The sequence below is a fragment of the Cibotium barometz genome, chromosome 30 (genome assembly GCF_041138505.1).
Source record: "Cibotium barometz isolate CiBa-2024 chromosome 30, ASM4113850v1, whole genome shotgun sequence".
In the NCBI taxonomy this organism is placed as follows: domain Eukaryota; kingdom Viridiplantae; phylum Streptophyta; class Polypodiopsida; order Cyatheales; family Cibotiaceae; genus Cibotium; species Cibotium barometz.
In genome coordinates this window covers 52,979,278-52,994,864 of record NC_141075.1, presented here as the reverse complement: position 1 = coordinate 52,994,864, position 15,587 = coordinate 52,979,278, and the positions used below count along the sequence as shown (strand labels likewise).

General features: G+C 42.6%; 1 protein-coding gene across 1 annotated transcript in view; it reads left to right on the top strand.

Annotated features, from left to right (window-relative positions):
• The window catches only part of LOC147621656 (uncharacterized), a 161,368-nt gene extending 156,683 nt beyond the window's left edge, over window positions 1-4,685 (top strand). Inside the window, exons 3-4 of the mRNA XM_086824471.1 lie at window positions 3,660-3,683; window positions 3,881-4,685. Coding sequence (XP_086680597.1) covers window positions 3,660-3,674 — 15 coding nt within the window. The 3' untranslated portion in view covers window positions 3,675-3,683; window positions 3,881-4,685. The remainder of the gene's footprint in view (window positions 1-3,659; window positions 3,684-3,880) is intronic.
• Window positions 4,686-15,587: the final 10,902 nt, after the last annotated feature.

Genomic DNA, 15,587 nt, shown 5'->3' with positions numbered 1-15,587 from the left:
CCGCGGTGCCGTGCTGTCGGAACACCCCCCGCCCGTCGTGCCCTCACGCCCGTCGACCCCCCGCGGTGCCGTGCGCGAAGCCCCCCCGGAGCCGTGCCCCCTGCCCCCCGCGGTGCCGTGCCCTCACGCTCCCCTCGGCCCCCGCGGTGCCGTGCCCGAACACCCCCCCGAGCCGTGCCCTCACGCCCCCCCTATGGCCCCCGGCCCCCACAGTGCCGTTCCGCCCGAACACCCCCCCGCTCGCCTCTCGGACCCCGTGCCCTCGCCCCCCGGCCCCTGCGGTGCCGTGTCCGAACACCCCCCCCGCCCGCCTCCCCGGAGCCGTGTCATGCCCCCTGCCCCCCCGCCCCCCCGGACCACGTGCCCTCACACCCCCCAGCCCCCGCGGTGCTGTGCCTGAAGCCCCCCCTCAGAGCCGTGCCCTCACGCCCCTCGGGCCCCCGCGGTGCCGTCTCCGAAGCCCCCTGGGAGCCGTGCCCTCACACCCCCCGCCCCCCCCGCGGTGCCGTGCCCGAAGCCCCCCCCCGGAGCCATGCCCTCACACCCCGGTGTCGTGCCCCCCCGAGCCCCCGTCGCGCGGAGCCGTGGCCTCACACCGCGGTGCCGTGCCCCCCCTCGGCCCCCCCGCCATGGAGCCGTGCCCACCGGCCCCCCGCGGAGCCGTGGCCTCGTGCCGTGCCCCGCAGTGCCGTGCCCCCTGGCCCCCGCGGTGTCGTGCCCGAACACCCCGCATGTTACACACATCAAAACTAAGTAGTTATCAGAGCAGCTACGTTAAATGTAGTCAAATGTTACATGGTCAGTAAATGTAGGATTAAGTGCTCCCTAGTATCAAAACTAAGCCAATGAAATCGGGTATAATAACAAAGCCATACTCTCATGATTGGAAGCAATAAAACCTACACCTATCCCTCAAAAAAGATTGAGGTTAATTAACATTGATTGCACTCAATTGACATCTATTGGATATAATTGACATCAATTGAGCTCATTTGATACCAATTATGCTTAATTTAGCCTAATTTATACCAATTAGATACCAAATGGTCTTAATTGATGTCAGTTATAATTAATTGATACTAATTGGATACTAGTTGGACTTAATTGGATCTAAATAGACTCAATTGATACCAATTGAAATCAACCATCAATTGATACTAATTAGACACTAATTCACTCCAATTGACACCAATCGAAAGTCAGTTGAGCTTAATTGATGTCAATTAGTGTCAATTGACACCAATTGATGTCAATTGAGCTCAATCGATGTAAATGGATACCAATTAGAAGATAATTGGGCTCAATTGATGTCAATTGAGCGTCAATTGATACCAATGGGACACAAATTGACGTTAATTGAGCTCAATTCACACCAATGGGACACCAATTGGACATTTTTTGGACTCAATTAATGCCATTTGGCACCAATTGGACCAAATTGGACTCAATTGAGCTCATTTGGAAATTATGTGAGTCCAATTGACACAAATTGTGAACTAAATTGACACTAATTGGACATCAATTGGACTCAATTGATACTAAATTGACACTAATTGGACATCAATTGGACTCAATTGATACTAATCGAGTCCAATTGGAATCAAGTCTAATTGATATCAATTAGACTTGATTAGGTCTAATTAGTATCCATTTACACAGTGGAACAAAGTGGACATTAATTGGACTCAATGGATACAGATTAGTCTCAATTGGAATCAATTGATATCAATTAGAGTCAAATGGAAGTCAATTGACATTAATCAAGTCCAATTGTACTCAATTGATACCACTTTGGCTCAATTGGACTCAAATTGAAGTCAATTGAATCAATCAAGTCCAATTAGGCTCAATTGACATCAATTAGGCTCAATTAGGCTCAATTGCCATTAATTGACATCAATTGAGTCTAAATGATGTTGATTGGCTTCAATTTGAGCCTAATTGATATCAATTGAGTCCAATTGAGGATAATTGAAGATATCATTCACTCTCTGTCTAGTCTCTAGTGTGTGTGTGTGTGAGAGAGAGAGAGAGAGAGAGAGAGAGAGTGCAGCGAGACATTCCCTAAACCACCCTCTTGGTTACTACACATGCCATAATCTCTATTGAGAGAGAGTCAGTACTTTACCAAGAAACTAGCATCTCAAGGGTATTGAGCACTAAGCTAGGGGAAAGTTAAAAAATAAATAAAGAAAAAATGCCTTTCATTGAAGGACGCCAAGTAGATATGAGAGCTGGGAAAAAGCAAGCACCAAAAGCATCCCAGAGCTCGGTTAGCATAAGGGTCGAAGCCCCCTTAAAATAAATAAATATATATATATATAATTATGATATAATATAATATATATAATATATATTATTATATAATATATATATTATATTATTATATAAGGACGCAGATTTCAAGAAAATATGGATTTCATCTTCATTCGGGTAAGAAATGCCTGTGCCTGAGTGCGTGTATGTATGGTAATCAACAAAGCTTGCTGTGTGTGTGTGTGTGTGTGTGTGTGTGTGTGAGAGAGAGAGAGAGAGAGAGAGGGGGGAGGGGGGGCGGCGCTGGGATCTGGGGGGTTGGGTTACCCCCGTTTCGTTGCATGCAGGCCCCCCCTATCCCTGCTACCCAGGGGTATGGGGGACCTGCGTGATGGGCTATTAGCTCAGCGGTAGAGCGCGCCCCTGAGATTTTCAGGTCCCCACCTCTAGCCTCTTTCGTATGGACGGGGGGAACTTGGAACATTTGTCCCTCTTTCGTATGGACGGGGGGAACTTGGAACTTGGATGACTACTGAAGTTATAAACTGCACTTTTTTATGTGATGAGTTTGTCCATAATCTTTGCTCCATGAAACCTCTGCTATGAGTACACTTTTTCAAAATCAGCAGAGGTTTCATGGAACAGAGATTATGGCATTGAGCTCCTGCAGTGGCCGTGCTTCTGCATTTGCATTGAGCCCTCCTGTGAAACGATCCGATCTGGGGGATTTCAATGACATTCTACTGGAGCTTGTCGGCCAAGTGGGAGAGTTGGTGGACCAGCCATGGGACGGATCTCACATTGTTGCATTTGCATCCTCAGGACATGCCCTGGGTGCACTTGATGTGAATGTATGTTACCCCCCCCCCCCCCCCCCCCCCCCCCCACTACACACACACACACTCTTCAAATTTCCAGATTGTAAACAAACTAATCTATTACCTCCAGTACAGTAGGTGCAGATTGCTATGGTGATGTTTGGCCTGAGCGTCGCATTGAACATCCAAATACGCAATGGTGGTATGTGCCCACATGTGAGGTGCCAGACGTAGAGTCTGACAAGCTAATCTATTACCTCCAGTACCCAGGTAAACCATGCCCTTGTTTGTGCGTAAAACTATCATTTCAGTGTTTAACAGTAGGTATGGAATGTAAAGCCCTCTTTTCTAAGCATTTTCCTAGATCCTAAATGTAGGTGCTGTTCGTGAAGTTGAGTTGCTTTGCAAAATATGGAGTAGTACAGAGCACAAAGGCAACACTTATGACAGTGCTGATGAATCAACAGTGCTTGGTTCCTGATCGAATGTCAATCAGTGTGGGGGATGTGATTGGAGCCAACGAATATCTCCTGAAATTTAGAGCTAGTACCACCTGTGGCAGCTCAGGTGGACCAGTTGCATCATTTGATGAGCCTCTGAAGTTGTATGGTGTTCATATCCGTGGGAACTTTGATGATCGTTTGACTTCAAGCGCTGAATCCAATTTTAACATAGCTACTAGTGTCAATCATCCCCTGTGGGTATTGAATTATGTCAAGGATGCGTTACCCATTCTCTCGCACGTAAGAAGCTGGCCATCTGACTACATGCTGGGGGCTCTCATGGAATATTTGAATCATCATGAGAAGTTGATTCGAGACCACCACTTATGGCACATTGTGGAGAAGTTTCATAGCTGCCAGAATGGATGACATATAGGCTCCAGGGTGGGTATTACTTTTTGCTTACAGACCAGGGTTCTTCGATTTATATGCAGATCTTTTATATTGTCTTGCTTTTAAATTCTCCTTACATAGGAAGGAATGTGAACACAGAGTTAATGAGTTTAAGCTCTGCTTCAATGCCACCACCAGGACAATGGTCACATTTGCTTTTATCATCTTGTTTTGCAGGCCTTTACTAGAAAGATTTAATGTTCACAGACACTGCTGAACAGAGTTAATGAGTTTAAGCTCTGCTTCAATGCCACCACCAGGACAATGGTCACATTTGCTTTTATCATCTTGTTTTGCAGGCCTTTACTAGAAAGATTTAATGTTCACAGACACTGCTGAACAGAGTTAATGAGTTTAAGCTCTGCTTCAATGCCACCACCAGGACAATGGTCACATTTGCTTTTATCATCTTGTTTTGCAGGCCTTTACTAGAAAGATTTAATGTTCACAGACACTGCTGAACAGTACGTCCATTGGACAGTTAGGATGCACACCAGTACCCCAGCCAAAAAAAAAAAAAAAAAAGGGCCCAGAAAAAGAACTCATGGGCACTATTTTTGATGCACTTAAGTCTTTTACGTTGTATTTATGAATCAATGGCACATGCTACTTATCACTATAGTTTTATAGTTCATTAACATCGCACAACAAACATGTGTCCTATCATCGAATATTTTTCCTGTATTGATGTGACAATGAGATGTCTTTTTGGTATTGAGCATTGTATGTAGCATGCAATCTTGATTGTTGCCTTTGGCTCTCTATGTGCATAGATTGTTACATTTGATTGGTTTTTGATGACTTATGTACCGAAAAATGTGTGTGTGTGAGATAAACATATACATATACATGCATACATACGTTCGTTTCCGTTTTCCATTTGTCTCAGCTGCTCACACGAGCAAGTTGTCCAAATGAAGCATTTCATGAGAACTGTAGGAATTTCGTGGAAGCTGAAGATGCATTTGAAGTATGTTTCCATTCCACGATAATGACTTGCATTTGCCCAGAAGGTCCAGAATCCAGACATGGTTGGATTGTGAGCACCAAATCTGCCATAGAGCACCTCATTCCCCTGGGCTCTTTGTCTGCATCATTCTGTTGATCCCTCTGATGGCCTTTGGTGTCTTCTTTGATCACCTCGATTTGGTTTGTTGGAAACCTGTGCACCTGTGCACCTCCTGTATGTACCATTGGGTGAGAGAGGGCCAGTGTTGTGGGTGTGCCCGCCCATTGTGAGGTTTACTGCCAGGTTGGGCTACCAGCTCCTGGCTGTGGCCGACCAGGCCAGATTTGGTCGCCCCCCCCTACCTGGGGGCTGGCTGCCTATATAAGGGGTCCCCCTCCCCCATTTTCTGTACACTTCAGAGCAGCAGTTCTCCTCCTCCAGCTTGAGGTGCCCCCCTCTGCAGCAGTTGTGGTGCAGTCTTCTCACCTCTGATTGGAGCTGCCCTCCACTTGTGATTGGAGCTGTGCAGTTCAGCAGTTGTTTTCAGGCAGATCTTGTCTTTGTTGTTCATCTTCTCCTCTCTCTTGGCTATTTCAGTTTTCTGTTATTTTCCGCTGCACATCTTGACATGGTATCAGAGCTCGAGTGTGATACCTTTGAGATAGAGAGAGAGATCTTGGTGGACAGATTTTCACGGTGCTGATTGGAGGAAGTTTCGGGATGTTCGGGACTTGGAGGAGCAGGTAGAAGGTGGCTGTCATTGCTGGAAGCAACCTTGCAGTTGGTTGCAGCCTTTTCTTCATCTTTTTCCCACCGTCCCCTTCACACTACGTGACTTCTTGACATGGTAGAAGGGAAGGGGTCATCTTCAGGAGCTACCCAGAAGTTCGACGTTCCCCATCGATGGGAACAACTATGGCATCTAGAAGGTGATGATGGAGTTAGTCTTGGAGTCTTATGACTTGTGACTTCATCACGATTGGTGTTCCACGGCCAGATATGGACTAGGAGGGGATTTCACTGCTTGTACAACAAGAACGAGAAGCAAAAGCAGTTGTGGGATCGTGTTGATGCCCGTGTTCGTTCCTTTATCTTCCTCAATTGCACCCAAGTGATCTACCACATCAAGCATAGTGCGAGTGATATGCGAGCATCTGTCCTCACTGTACAATCGAGTCTCTCTGATGAAGCGGGTTTCCTTGGAAGCCATGATGGGGGTGTTGACGATGCATGAACACATCAACAAGCTACAGGCACTTCAGCAGGAGGTCCTTCAGGTGGGAAAGGAGGTCTCTCTTTGGAGGACATGGCCATCACACTGCTCTCTCATTTGTCTGCCAAGTATTCAGCCTTTTATTCTTTGTTGATTAGAGGTGGTGAAGGCCAAGAGGCAGGTCCATTGTGGCAGGAAAGGTCACTATTCGCAAAAACGCCCTCAGCAGAGTGCCAAGTCCTTAGCAACAGCTGTCAAAACCGTAGCATTTGTGCAGTTGGGAGATGCTTGACATTGGTGCTTCTTCATCTTTGAGCAAGGACGTCATCATGAACGATACTCGAGAATGGATTCTCGACAGTTGTACTTCCCGCCACATAACCCCTTCCTAAGATTTGCTACAGGATCTCACAAGACATCCAAGTGATATCTTTATCGGTAATAAATCCACCATACCGATCCATAGTGAGGGCAGGATGGAGATAGTTCTTGATGGGCAAAGGGGGGAAACATTCCTCTCGAGTTCTGTATATTTCATCTCTGGGTTTTCATCTCTTGTCAGTGCATGAGGTGCGCAAGACTAGCAAGCGGGTTGAGTTCGATGATCATTCTGTTGCTATCAGGGACATCACCATAAGTCAAGTCGTATGGAGTGGTAGAGTGCACCATGGTATCTACAAACTCTCTTATGTATCTTCCCTTACAGGTATTTCTATCAGTGATTTGTGGCACTATTGATATGGTCACTTGAATGTGAATGCGTTGCTTCGAGCTTTTTAGGACTGGATGGTGATTGGCTTGCCCAATGTCGACAGCAAGCACGGTCAATGTAGTTCGTGTATCTGTGGTGGCAAGCAACATCAAGAGCCTTGGGCTACCAGGTGGGCTTTGGCACCTCTCGAGGTGCTTCACACTGATTTGTGTAGATGACTATGGCAGGCTTACTTGGGTGTATTTCTAATTTTCTTATCGCAGAAGACCATTTTCTTTCATTTCAAAGAATGGCATGCCATGGTAAAAAAGGATTTAGATAAACCAGTGAAGATTTGGGCTGATAAAGGTGGCAAGTTCATTTCCAATGCTTTTACACGATTTTGTGCAGCAAGAGGAAACTGGCTAACACTGGCACACCTTCAGAGAATGGGTAGTTGCACGTGCACGCACACATAAATATTAAAGAGGCTATTGTGGTCAGTTACACTCAATAAGTTGTAGGTTGGTTAAACTCATGAAGCCCTTAGTTTTGACAGTTTACATAATTCACTTAAAGTTTTAACTATGTGTCATTACTTTTGAGAGTTAAGAATTCATTTTGTCATAAACTTGTATGGTACATCTTATTTTATCCCCTTAAAGGGGAGGCCCATTAAGTAGCAGTATGTAATGGTTACTACGAAGTAATATAATTGCTAGTTTAAGAGGTAGCTAAAAGCTGAAGTCTCCAGCTATGTGGAAAGAAAAGGATTTGGCTTATGTCTTAGTGTTCCTAAATCTTAGTAAAGTGTAATCCTCCCTAGAGGAACCTTATCCGTTTTGTCTCTCTTTACAATAATGTGATTGTCTTTCTTTGCAAGAAAGAAAAGTAGAGTTGACATGCTTTTTTGCATTACATTTTCATCCCTACTTGATACCAAAATTGCTACAATAAGTAGAAGTATGTATGTATGTACACACACACACACACACACACCTTTTATTTATATTTATATGCACTCAAATTGCACTCACGTACATATATGCACTCACACTGTACTCACCTACATATATGCACTTGTGTGTGTATGTGTGTGTATACATACATACATACATACATGCAGCTATGTGTGTGTGTGTGCGCGCGTGCTTTTTTTATTTTTTATTTTTGGAAAAATATCTCTTATATTCCTTCCAAAAGCCGAGCTACAAAATCCAGAGTAATACCTATGAGGGTATTACTCTCAACACTTTCCTCTGCCATTTGTTATCAGAAATAATATATGCATCCTCAAGAAGCTTCAGGGAACATCGGCCGTAAACAAGAGTTGTCCATGAAATACACCTTGATATCTAGTCCACCAGCAAGACCAAGTGTCTTTTCATTCCCTGATGTAGATAGAGCATAATGCAAATCTCCACAAGAGAAGGGATTTTTAAGTCTGTTATTAGCAGTGGAGGACTCAATGCAAGGAAGCAAAGTATGAACAACATTAGATTGTGTTGTTGACATAAGAGGTTTATCATCCAAAATATTACTAAAGTAGTCCACTAGAACCCTTGCCATTTGAGTTCCTGACGTAATAAAATCTCCATTTTCAAGAACAAGCTTTGTCATGAAAGATAAGTTTCTCTTTGTACCTTTAAATCTTGCAAAGAATTCCCTTGAAATACAATGAGCATCAAAGAAAGCAAGCTTTCTAGACAAGAAACAAGCTTTACATGCTGCTTCTTTATCCGCATCTTGTAAAACTTGAACACTTTGTTTAATCTGTTCTTCATCTTTCGGTGAGAGAGACCCATTATTGCCTTTAAGTCTTAACCTATCCAATTAAGATTGTGCCAACAAATTATGCTGGTTGTTATGAGTTGTTATAGCTTTACCACAAGACCAAATACTTTGCTGAAAACCATGCATAAGAGATTCCCATTTATATAACAAGGATGCATCAGTGGTAACCAAATTTGCAATACATTAGAAAATAGCCAATTTAAACAAAGGGTTCCCCAAATTCCTATTATTGATCATGAATGGCCTTTTCACACAAAGCCCATGCATACATACTTGTCAATGAAAGCAAGACAAAGTAGGAATGATAGGAAAGTGATCCAACCGATGAGCTGCATACTGGACTGAAATAACACATGAAGGAGGTAGCCAACAATCCACATTTGCAGCATACATTCTATCCAATCTTGCCCAAGCACGACTGTGGGAAGCTAAATGATAGGAATACCCATAAGTAGTACCATGAACCTGATTCCATAAGTCCACAAGCCCCAAGTGATCCCAAAGAGCAATACGATGAATGTGTTCATGAACCTAGTTCCATAAGTAGTACCATGAACTTGATTCCATAAGTCCACAAGCCCCAAGCACAATTGTGGGAAGCTAAATGATAAGAATACCCATAAGTAGTACCGTGAACCTGATTCCATAAGTCAACAAGCCCCAAGTGATCCTTAAGAGCATCCCAATGAATGCATTCACTAGGCATGATTTGTGCAAAACCAGTAGCTAAATCACGATGAGAGCAAACCATGTTAATGTCACCACATAACAAACCAGACCATGCAGCCTGCTGAGATAAGGTACACCACAACTGCCCTCTTGGTGAAGCAACAGCAAACCCATAAACGCTAGCAATATGGAGGGGACCAAAGTTAGATTTTAAAGAGATAATTAACCATCTACTAGAGGGATCATTAAAGTGCATAGATGGCAAAAGTGCATTCTTAACAATAGTGAGAATGCTAGAGCTGCCCACCACATCCTGACAAAAAGAAACAAGCACCTTAGTAGGAGAGAGTCGGTGCTCCTGAAGATAGAAAACATCTAGGTCCAACTGCAAAATCCAAGTCCAAATCACCTTAAGTCACCTTAAGTTTGTCCGGGCAGTTTAGCCCCCTTGCATTGTAAGAGACTATTTTCATGATAACTGTGGAGTGGGTGTTGAAGCAACTACCTCCTCAAAATCATTCATAACAATCTCAATGTCCACATTACCTAACAAAGAGTCCCTAGTGTGATTGCCTAATGATCTATTTTTGGAAAGACTTCAAAATTATGGTAATAGCACTCATCAACAAAATCTAGCAAGAGCAATACATGGAGCCAATCTTGAAGAATGGTATCATTAAGATTTGTCCTATTTTTTTAATAATACTCTCTCTTTAGAGGCCTACCATCACTATATATATATATATAGGTAAGTTGATTCGGTTGTGTGACATTTAAGTTTCATTTTGTCTCTGTTATATTATTTTTAAATTTATTGTTTTTGTATTACATGCTTGTCAGCTTTCTAGTTATAAGTTGGCTACATTTTGTAGTATATATATTATAACTTAAAAATTTATAAAAGACATATGTAATAAGAATTATTATAACTACTAGCTTTAATGAATTATTAAAAAAAACCTTTACTCGGTTAGGACTTATGCATGTAAATTTAATAATTAATTATTGAATTTGGTAATGTAATATTAGTCAATTTATTATATGCACAATTTAACTATATATAATATATATGTTAAGGTATTTATAAAATTTATGCTATATATATTAGTGAGTGAAATCCTGTATAAATTATATTACATTATTAGTGAGAGAAATTCTGTGTATATTTGTTAACCTATGACGGACATTGAGACGTATAATGTTTTATGTCATGTAATTAATTTAAGTATTCAGAGTCATGGGTCGGGCTTGTCGGCACCATATGTAAAGGATAAAGGGATTGGGTGAACGCCGATGAGAGGCGCACCTTGAATATCAGCAGGATAAGGGTTAGGATCGGCCGGCCATGTATGGGCGTCCATGTGTGAACGGCTAAGTCACCTATAAGAGTCAAATGTAACCCTAAAACTCTCATTCTCAATGTGTTGAGTACAAAGTGTGCTCTTGCCTTATCTTCTCGGTCCCCTTCTCCTGCGTATATGTGTGTGTGTGAGAGAGAGAGAAAGAGAGCGATCGAGCACTGTGTGGCGGCACGACGGTGGCGAGGTGGTAGAGCGGCGACGGGGTCTTCACTGTGACGCGAGAATCCTTCACACGACGGCGGTTTAAGCGGTGAGTGATAGAAGCACAACATTGAAGTTTTTGAACATGTGTGTGATTCCTTGGAAGAGCACAATGAGCTACATAAATGTAAAGCCTTAGGCTTAACCTTGAGTGGAAAAGCCGGAGATTGGTATCGAACTTTTTGAAGACTGTACTCACTATCCCACTCTCAAGAGATTATTCTTGAAAGAATACATACGGGAGGGTGTGCTTTGGGGGGTAGCATCTCAACTCCAAAAAGCTGAACGCGAGGAAGGGGAGTCAGTGAGAGACTTTATTAGTCGATTAAAGCATCTAAATTCTCGCTGCACTCCCGATGAGCGCTTCAATAACAACCAACTACTCGATAGATTCATCCGAGGATTGCGCCACGAGGACATATACAATGGCTTAGTCATTAGAGGTCTTACGACGTGGGAAGCAGTCACTGCCAATGCAATCCAGGTAGAAGATAACTTGATGATTGCAGGTAAAAAGGTGTCTTCGGAGACAAAATCCGGTAGTTCGTAAGTATTCGGGCACGAGCCAATGACGGTAAAACCTATTGCCAAGGAGCCCAAAATATCTGAAATGTCTGTGTGACTGACCTTACTAAGGCTCTCCAAGAATACTTTAGGGGCTCAAAATAGCCATATGTACCCAAGAAGAGAGCAACAATGGTGTTCGGTTTGCTTAGGACCACATAGTACGAGTGAATGTCCCACATTCAGAGTTAAATTCAATGGGAATTGCAATGCATGTGGTAAGTATGGCCATCAATCTAAGGATTGCCTAGTACTTAAGCGTATGTTGGCAAATCAAGCACCACTAGCCTGGTCAAACACACCTCAAGTACCCGCGCTGATGCCTGCACCACCTGTCGAGCAACCGTCACAACACATAGTTCCAAGGAACCCGAATGTAGTCCAGTCTGTGCTGTTACCACCGCCAGTGCTAGGACCACAACCTCCACATCCAAGGGTTATCCCTATAAACCAGATGGGTTGTGAGTCACATAGTGCGTGTGGGGATTATGAGGAGATAGATCCCACTTTTCAATATGGGATTGATACGTTTGAAATGACTCCCCAGTACTACATGGAGGATCATTTCGGGCAAGTCAAGCCTGTATATCAAGCGACTGCTCTCGCCACAAGAGGGAAAAACCTTAATACCTTGGCGAGGAGACCACCTCTTCAATGCTACGATTGTGGTGGACCGCATCATGTAGCGGAGTGCCCTAATAGGCTACAGAAGATCGCTACTCAAATGCAACCAAATCAAGGGAGCACATCAGGAATGCCGGTACTTACATGTAATCGTTGTGGCATAGATCATTTGATTGCTCAATGTCCACATAATCCTAGTGCACCCTGTTGGAGCTCTATATATGGCTCACTCTACCTAACTTGGTCTCACCTATATATATGTATCTTGTCCTCAATATGAATCAGTCTTTGGGAGCGTACATGATGTGTCTCTTGTCTCGTCTCTCTCTCTCTACATTTCAACATGGTGTCAGAGCATCTATGAGGGAAGCATCTATGTCTTCTTGTTAAATTCATGATTATAATTTGATGTCTTACAAGATTGTTCTTTGATTATGTGTTGTCTACATGATTTTATAGCTTAACTTGTTGTAATTAGAATTGTTTCTTAATCGCGTCCTTAAATGCATAGATTGTATTGTGCTGGTGAATCCTATCAAAAAAGTTTGTTAAATGGAGTTGTGAGTCAAAAGTTATGACAGTTCAGGCAAACTGCATCTGTAACAGCAAAACAGGTTCTTTGAATAAGCAAACAGGTTCTTTGTGTGAGCACACAGGTTTCGTCTTCGTCAAGCGTTTTTAGCGAACCGCCAAATCTAGCTTCTTCGTCAAGCGTTTTTTGCAAACCGCCAAATCTAGCTTTTTCGTCAAGCGTCTCTTATTATTTTGCTATTTTTAGCAAAACGACCAATCTAGCCTTTTCATCAAGCGTCTATCAATGAATCTTGCGTCCCACGTCTCGCTATTTTGAGGACTCCTTTCTTATTGACGTCTCTTATCTCTTGCGGTCGTCCTTGTCTATGGTGTGCAGATTTTGTGATTTTATCTTATACGTCTTCTCGCAGATAGATATGGCTATGACTGTTCTCGTCAATGGTTTTCCTTCTGGCCAACGTTCTATTCCTTCTTTTCAAGGCCAAGGGTTTCCCGGTTGGAAAGCAAAGATGCTGTTAATTCTTGAAGGCGATGAGCTCTCAGATGTTGTTATTGGCAATTCTCTGTCCGTCTCAGCCTACTATTCCGAATTCGGACAACGTTTTTATCACGGAAGGCCCTGTTTTTGATGCATGGCGTCTTGCTTATATGGATTGGTAGAGGCGTGATAAAGCAGCTCGTCGGTACATTCTTTCTGCTCTTAGTGATTCTCTCATGCTTGATGTGTATGACTTTCCTACTTCCCATGACGTATGGGAGTATCTTATAGCAAATTTTCAGAAAACGTCTTACAGAAACACTTTATTTGAGAGGTTTGCTTTCAAAGTTACAGTATGAAGTTGGTACTGCTATGACGGGGCATATTGATTCTTTCAAATCTATTATTAATCAACTTGCTGCTCTGCGGGTGATCCTGTTCCACGAAAGCAACTTATTACAATTCTTCTTGATACGATAAAGGATCCGTCTTATGACAACATTGTTACTATTCTTTCTAACAAGGACGGTCTTGATTTTGACCAAACTTGCATATCTTTGATTGAGTATTCTCAACGTCAACAACGACGTAGCATTGGTCATGATGCAGCTATGTTTTCACAACAAGAGGAGCTTGAGTCACAACAGTTGGAACAGGCCTTTAATGTGCGAAGGCGTCCTTTTCAATGAGGCAACCGTAGAGGTGGTCGTCGTGGTGGTAGATTCTCTCGTCTCAAATTTCCTAACAAGCATTGTTCTTAGTGCAATAGGAATGGTCATACTGAAGATGACTGTTGGGCATGTCAATATGATGAAGAACACAACATTACCACAAAACAACCACGTTTATCTAGAGATTCTTTTTCTTGTGATTATTGTGGAAAATCTGATCATCCCTCTTCCATGTGCTTTAAGCGTCGATTTGATGTAGATCGAAATCGAGCATATGCAGCCGAGCATCATGATAATGTTGTGCCTGAAACAAGTTGTGTTTCATGTTCAGTTCCCCCAGACAGAATAGGTTCACTTTTCATTATTGATTCTGGTGCTACAGGAAATATGACATATGAATCTAAGTGGCTACATAACTATCATTCTTTACCTGTTAAGCGTGTTGTTTATCTTGCTGATGATACAACTTGCCAAGTCAAGGGCATTGGAGATTTATATCTTGGCACCTTATCTTCTTCAACTCGAGTTTTATGAGGGGTTTTACATGTCCCAGAACTTCAACGTAATCTTCTTTCAGTTGCAAGACTTGTTGATCTTGGTTTGTTTGTTGGATTCGACCACACCAAATGCCGCATTGAGAAAGATGGACAGATTATTGCAACTGCTTCTCGTAATGGCAATTTGTTTGAGCTCTCTCTTAATGATGCTGTAGCAAATGTTGTCACTGCTCCAGGTGATCATGATTGCAAGATATGGCATCATCGCTTTGTTCATGCTGATTTCTCAAAGCTTCTTAATCTTCATCGTCAAGATCTTGTACGTGGAATGGATCTTAAAGCTCATCCTCATATGGGAATCTGTGAGTTTTGTGCTCTTGGCAAACACAATCGTAAACCCTTTCCTCTCTCAAATTCAGTTCATTCTCATGATTTGTTGGATCTTGTTCATACCGACATTTGTGGACCTTTGCCTCTATCGAGAACACAACATCGTTATTTCATTACGTTTATTGATGATTACTCACGATATACAGTTGCTTTCTTGCTTCGACAAAAATCTGAGGCGTTATCCATTTTTAAGCAATTTCACAAGGCTGTCGAGCTTCAAACTGGTCGTCGCCTCAAGAAACTTTGCAGCGATAATGGTGGAGAATATGTGTCTCAAGAGTTTGAGAGTTATTGTACGGACCATGGTATTCATCATGAACATACTATTCCATATTCACCTCAACAGAACGGTGTTGCAGAACGTAAGAATCGCACTATTATCAATGCTATACGATGTATGCTGATTCATTCTGGGTTATCTCGTGTTTTCTGGAGTGAAGCTCTCTTGACAGTAGTCTTTGTTCAGAATCATCTTCCTACTACTGCTCCTTCTGGTAAGATACCCATCACAGCATGGACAGGTGAAATTCCTTCTGTATCTCATTTTCGAACCTTTGGATGCATTGCTTATATTCATGTTCCTAAAGAAACACGAGCAAAGCTTGATGCTCCTGGGCTTAAAGTTATTTTTATTGGGTATTCTGACACTTCCAAAGGCTACAAATTCTATGACCCGTCCTCCAAGAAAGTGCTTGTGAATCGTGATGCTATTTTCAATGAACAGCTTATGGGCGGTACATGGTCCATGGATGATTCTGATGATACTAAATCTTTGCTTCAAGCTTTTCCATTCTTGTGTGATGATGAATCTTCTTCTATAGAGCAACTTTCCTCTTCACAACCATCTAAAGAGCAACTTTCCTCTTCACAACCATTGATTCCGAATGCTGTCATTGATGATGTTGACATTTTTATTGATCTGCCTATTGATTTTGAGCATGGTTCTTGTCATGTTTATGATGAAGATTTTGATGCTGATGT